Consider the following 6,617-nt stretch of genomic DNA (forward strand, 5'->3'; position numbering starts at 1 on the left):
GGGAGCGCCGCGGCGTCGGCGTCGGCGCCGGGAGCCGGGAGCCGGGCAGGGCCGCGCGGCGGGGCGGCGGGATCGCGGAGGGCCGGCGCGGCGCGGCGCGGTCGGGAAGGTCTGGGGGCGGACGCGGCGCTGGCTGCGGCTGCACGGGGGCTGCACGGGGCCTGCACGGCGGGCGGGGGCCGGCCCCGGCAGGGCTGCGGCCGCGCGTCTCCCGCTCTGCGCGGTTCTGGGGCCGACAGCACAGTTGCCCGCGCTCCTCTCGGCTGAGTTCAGACCCGGCTCCTAGACAGCCCCCGCAAGGAAACCATGCCGAACCCCCGGAAGAGGCGCGCTGGGACTGCCGGGGCTGCCGGGCCAGGTGAGCGGCACTGGGGGGGTCGGCTGGGGGCTACTGGGACCGCTGGGCCGGGTGAGCGGCACCTGGGGGCTGCTGGGGCTGCTGGGCCAGGTGAGTGGTACTTGGGGGCTGCTGGGGCTGCCGGGCCAGGTGAGTTTCATTTGGGGGCTGCTGGACCAGGTGAGTGCTACTTAGGGGCTGCTGGGCCAGGTGACAGGCACCTAGGGGCTTCTGGGCCAGGTGACTGGCACTTGGGAACTGCTGAGCCAGGTGAGCAGCACCTGGCTCTGCTGGGGCTGCTGGGCCAGGTGAGCAACATCTGGGGGCCGCCGAGCCAGGTGAGCGGCTCCTTGGGGCTGCTGGGGCTGCAAAAATGCAGCCGGGTAAAGGTTTCTCTGGGATCTGTTAAGTGCTGCTCACTGCCAGGGCCCCCCGGGTGGCTCAGGGGGTGGAACTACTCAGCGTGGGACTACTGTTTTGGGCTCAGGTCATGATCTTAGGTTGGGGTCAGGCCCCTTTTATCCCCACGCTCCGTGGGGCCTGCTGCTGCCCTCTCTCTTCCTCTGCCCATATTGAGGCTCTCAAGCTCTCACACTTTCTCTCTCAAATCAATCTTTAAAAGCAAGAATTACTGTTCTCTTTCAACTCCCTGCCTAGGAGGAGAGTCCTTTTTGGACTATTTTCTGTTAATGTTATCCCTACAGCCCCTCCATGGTCTCCTTTCCTCTTCCCGCTGTGCTTGTACCCAGAGCCTCTTCTGTGTGTTCACTGCAGCAGTAGTTTGGTGTAGATAGAGTGGCTCATACAAAGGTCAAGAATATCCAGTTCTCTCATGGAGAATGCAGACAGATGCCAGTGATAGGGTCTAGGAAACCTTGGCTAAGGGTAGGAGAGCAGGGAGGAATCACAGGGAACACCTTGAGAGGGAAGTGGAGCTGGAGTCCAGCCTTAGAGATGGGAAAGCTTTCCACAGGCAAAACGCGGTGCCATTTTTATATTGACAAGGATGAGCGGCAGATGAAGAGCAGGAGCAAAGCAATTGAAGGTAGAGAAAGTGCTTTTGGAACGGCAGAGATTCTAGATTAACTACAACACATTGTGTAATTTAGCAACACAGTGGTGTTCGCAGTGTGCTTCACTCCAAAGGGACCACCTGAAAACTAGGGCAGGGAGGGTCTAAGTACTAGGAATCCATAAATGATACTTAATGAGAGCTGATGGATGAGCTGGGACTTAAGTCAGAGGTGGTGTGTGTGGATTCAGATAGACCAGGGGACAGCTCCTGATCATACCATTTACTGAAATGTGTAATCCGGGGCATTCAGCAGATGAGCATCTCACACATTAAGTAGATTAACTGACTTACTGTTAGGGTAACAAATAGAGCTTATATAGTAAGAATTTAACAACCATTAGCTATTGGGTGCCTACTATGTTCCAGGCACATTTTCTCTAATTCTCTGTGGGAAAAAAAAAAAGTTCTCTTCGCCATATGGACTTCTACAAAGTCCAGAATGAGCTGTTTTACACAACCTTTCTTGGCACCTTCAAGGAGCAGGAGGCAGGCCACAGAGCACAGTTAGCAAGTAAAAAAGAACGCTGAGATAGTGATGATAGTAATAGCTAATATTTACTGAACTAATACTGTAATGCCAGCCATTATGTAAGCCCATCGTTTGCACTATCATATTTAATGTTCAAAACAAGTTGTGGAGGAGGTACTCAGCTTCCTTGTTGGGGAGAAATAGCCTTTGCAAAAGTATAGAAGAGAGTGAGGGAAAGAAAAGAATTTACTTACTAGAAGCCAGGGACTCTGTTGGGACTGTCAGTCTTCACCCACAACCATGTACAGTATTCTTGTCCCACTGAATGGATAACCCAGGAGATAGCTTGTAAAGTGGCCATTCCTGTCCCATTTTTATAGATAAACTGAAGTTCACCAATTCAGCTGCTACTGCCAGTAATTGGATCCAGGTCTGACTCCAAAGCACGTGCTTTCCCACAACGGAGCCTAACTCCTCCGCAGGCATGACCAGTTTCTTCTTGCTTCTGTTGCAGACAGTAAGAGGCCAGCAGGAAAACATACGAAGACTAGGAAACCCACGGGGACATCCACTAGAGTGGGTGACTCCAGCCCTGAGAAGACTTCAGCCTCTAAAAACTGTGGGAACAATCAAAGCAGTTACTGGCTGATGAAGTCTGAGCCACAAAGCCGAATAGAGAAAGGTGTAGATGTGAAGGTGAGACCAGGTACCTTTCTAATCCCTTCAAGCTGGTTTTTTTTTTTTTTTTTTTTTTTTTTTTAAGATCAGAAGGGAATGTGGGATACCACAGGGTTCCATGGTCAGCTTCTCTGAAGTGCAGGCTTGGGGAAAAGATAGGAATAAAATAAGCAGGATTTATTACCAGCAACTATGTGTTTTGTGAATCCTCTATCTTGGGCAGGAGGTGGCAAACTTTTTCTGTAAAAGGCTGGATAATATTTTAGGTTTTTGTGTCTTACGATGGCTATTTCAGCTCTGCCGTTGTTGCAGGGAAGTGGCTATGGACAACACGTAAACAGATGGTGTGGCTGTGCTCCAATAAAATTTCTAACTAAATCAGGCATGGGCAGATTTGGCCACAAAGCTCTAGTTTGCTAACCCGACCTGGGCAAAATTTCAGTTTTCGGTTGCCTTACTCTTGGCCACCTAACTTGCTCCTACGTATCTCTCTGCCAAGTTAGTATGTATTCAGTGAATTAAGAAAAGCCAATTTTAATAACAGCCTGAAGAAAATTGAAATATTATAGGAGAAATATATATATATTTTTTTTTTGGAGAAATATATAATACTTTAATGAGTGAGATACAAATAACCAACAGATTACTGTATCATCTGGATTATCTATTCAATGAGTCCTTTTAATTACCAAAGATAACACGGTAACAAAAGCTTACTCTACATTTGCCCAATAGAGGCAGCTCTGTGGAACTACTTCCCAGTAAACTACATACCTCAGTACAGCAAGTAGGGGAAGAAACTGTCTACTTTCCATATAATACCAACTGGCCCCAAGACTGTGTAATGCATGAATTCATTTCCTGTTGCCTAGTTCAGCATTGAGGATCTTAAGGCAGAGCCCAAGCAGACAGCATGCTGGGATGGTGTTCGCAACTACCAGGTAAGAGGGTAAGAGCAGGGCCTACGACCCAGGGTCAGATCAGTGCCTGTCTCCTTCCTGGGACTCATTCAGTAGCAAAATCTCTTGGCCAACATGGTTTTTTTCCCGGATCCCACAACTTGAACGTGTGTTCAAAAGTACCTTAATTCCTCTGCATATAATTTACAAGTAGCCTGTGTTCTGGCCAGCGTCTGGATACAAGTCCAGGTGTCTCGGCAAAGGCAAGTATTGAATTGGGGAGAAGCTGCAAAAAAAGAGAATCTCATCTAATAAAAGCAGACTTGACTTCTGTTCACTAGTGTTTTCCAGAGGGTGAGGAGGACATTTGTTTTTTCTCCTGGGACAGGCCCGGAACTTCCTTCGAGCCATGAAGCTGGAGCAAAAAGCCTTCTTCTACCATAGCAACTGCAAGGAGCCAGGCATCGCAGGACTAGTGAAGGTCAGTCGTACCGGTGTTCATCTTAACCCCCTCCCTTCAGGGAGACCTACTCATGTGAACATACAGGAACACAGCTCAAATCAGTAACAAAAAGACAAGTACTCTCCTCACCATCCCTGATGTCACAAGGATATGGAAACCCCACCCTGGCCAGCACAGCAGGGACTGTAACAGGGCAGGCCTTCATCTCAGGTCCCACCAGTACAGACTTCTCTTCATCTGTGTGCCTTGGTCTTTCACTAAAACAGGCCTGATGATAGCTCTTCCAAAGGAGAAGTTACTAGGATAAAATTATTATTAACTGCAGGTGGAAAAACAGTGGCACTGATAATAACCTCTTGGTTGTGTCTTGTTTTTAAGATTTTATTTATGGGGCACCTGGGTGGCTCAGTGGGTTAAGCATCGGCCTTTGGCTCAGGTCAGGCTCTCGGGGTGCTGGGATCCAGTCCTGCGACGTGCTCTCTGCTCAGCAGGGAGCCTGCTTCTCCCCCGCTCTTCCTGCCACTCCTGCTTGTGCTCATGTTCTTTTATTTGACAGAGAGGGAGAGAGCATGCGCATGTGCGTGCATGCAGAGTGGGGCAGAGGGAGGGGGGGAAGGAGACACCCCCCCTTAATAGGGAGCGCAATGCGGGACTCCATCCCAGGGCTCTGAGATCGCGACCTGAGCCAAAGGCAGACACCTAACCCACTGAGCCACCCAGGTGCCCCTAATACTTGGTTTTAAAACATACTTTTAAGATTTTTGTTAAAACAGGTTTGATTCCCGATGCTTGCTCTAGCTACAGTGGCTGTACAGCAAGGTAGGAGAGCTGACTATGTGCAGGGTCAGAAGGGATGGTTGGACTTGAACTAAAAATTGGCCACAGAGGTGACTGTACCGACGTATGATCAGAGACTTGGTTTTGGTTACAGATTGTGAAGGAGGCTTACCCAGACCACACACAGTTTGAGAAAAACAATCCCTATTATGACCCATCCAGCAAAGAAGACAACCCCAAGTGGTCCATGGTAAAGACTTCTGAATTTTTCCTATTTTGTGAGAGGAAAAGAATGGACAGAGAGGGTGGAAGGAGGTGTGAGGTGCCTTTAGGTCAAGCTACAAAGTCCAGCTCTTACCATCACATGAGGTTACCCTGGCTTTGGGCCTCGGAACAGGACACTTGGCAGCCCTGCCCATCAGGACGTCCCACCAGAGGCTAAAACCCGCAGTCGACAGAACCCACCTGAACCTGTCTTTCTGTCACGTAGGTGGATGTACAGTTTGTTCGGCTGATGAAGCGTTACATTACCCTGACTGAGCTCAAAGCCAATCACCAAGCCCACAAAGCCACTGGAGGCCCCTTAAAGAATATGGCTCTGTTCACTCACCCCAGACTCTCCGTTCAGCCCCTGACCCCAGGTAAGAGCCGGCCCTATTCTTTATGTTATTCGCATGCCCGAATGACTCCATGAACTCACATGGACTACTGATTAAACTGGGGCACACGATGTTTATAGCAGCAATGTCCACAGTAGCCACACTGTGGAAGGAGCCTTGGTGTCCATCGAAAGATGATGGATAAAGAAGCTGTGGTCTCTGTATACAGGGGGATATTCCTCAGCCATTAGAAACGACAAATACCCACCATTTGCTTCAACGTGGATGGACCTGGAGGGTATTATGTGGAGTGAAATAAGTCAATCGGAGAAGGACAAACATTATATGGTCTCATTCGTTTGGGCAATATAAATAATAGTGAAAGGGAATAAAGGGGAAAGGAGAGAAAATGAGTGGGATATATCAGAAAGGGAGACAGACCATGAGAGACTCCTAACTCTGGGAAACTAACTAGGGGTGGGGGAAGAGGAGGTGAGCGGGCGGTGGGGGTGACTGGGTGATGGGCACTGAGGGGGGCACTTGACGGGATGAGCACTGGGGGTTATGCTAGATGTTGGCAAATTGAACACCAATAAAAAATAAACTGGGGCACAGTATTGAAGTTCTCCTCACCTGTTAACACCCACGAGGGAGGAACCCATGGGTCCGGTGTTGCCCATGACTGGGTACCCACGACCCAGCAGTGCTTTGGCACATGCTCCCTAACTGGTTTTGAATGAACGACTGCCCGCCTCAGTAACCATGTGGAGTGCCCAGCACTACTTCCCTGTTGAGGAGGAGACCACACCTAACGTCTCGCTCTCTTTCTCCCCTTCTTTGGTAGAGGAGTTTGAGTTTATTTTGAGCCTGGAGGAGAAGGAGCCAAGTTAACTGGGACCCTGTGGCTGGAACGGGCAAGACAGGACTCCAAAGAAAGCAGCTTTTAGAAGACAAAAGAAGGTGTGCGGCGCCTTGCTCGTCGGTTCCCCTGGGGCTGTGTCAGAGGTGGTCTTCATGTACCCTTCCCAATAAAACATGAATGTCAAAGTTGGGAAACCTTTCTCTTCAAGTAGCATTGAACAGAACACTCCAGTGCAGATCTTGTGCCCCTGGCTGAGATGCAGGGGAGGTTACGTGTCCCGTCTTGCTTTACTGCACCAGATACCAGGGGCCAGGCTCCGGCTGTTGCCACCCACTCAAACTTTCGTCTTTGGACCCCAGGCTCCCATACCCCCCCAAGCTGCCTGGGTCCCACAGGGTGTGAACCCTCTGCAGCTGCAGCACAGCTTGCCAGATGAGGGCACCACTGGACTCCTCTCA

General features: G+C 50.2%; 1 protein-coding gene across 5 annotated transcripts; it reads left to right on the forward strand.

Annotated features, from left to right (window-relative positions):
• The first annotated feature begins 99 nt into the window (after window positions 1-99).
• Window positions 100-6,344, forward strand: THYN1 (thymocyte nuclear protein 1). Of its 5 annotated transcripts, XM_025464855.3 has the most exons (8): window positions 104-358; window positions 2,396-2,577; window positions 3,432-3,500; window positions 3,847-3,939; window positions 4,720-4,740; window positions 4,853-4,948; window positions 5,189-5,339; window positions 6,142-6,344. In XM_025464855.3, exons 1-8 carry the CDS (start codon window positions 307-309, stop codon window positions 6,186-6,188), a joined length of 711 nt encoding a protein of 236 aa, XP_025320640.1. In that variant the 5' UTR covers window positions 104-306; the 3' UTR covers window positions 6,189-6,344. The 5 variants fall into 5 exon arrangements, with proteins under 5 accessions (XP_025320642.1, XP_025320644.1, XP_025320640.1 ...); XM_025464857.3 differs by lacking the exon at window positions 3,432-3,500 and having other exon boundaries at window positions 100-358; XM_025464856.3 differs by lacking the exon at window positions 4,720-4,740 and having other exon boundaries at window positions 109-358.
• Window positions 6,345-6,617: the final 273 nt, after the last annotated feature.

Source organism: Canis lupus, chromosome 5 (assembly GCF_003254725.2).
Source record: "Canis lupus dingo isolate Sandy chromosome 5, ASM325472v2, whole genome shotgun sequence".
Taxonomy (NCBI): domain Eukaryota; kingdom Metazoa; phylum Chordata; class Mammalia; order Carnivora; family Canidae; genus Canis; species Canis lupus.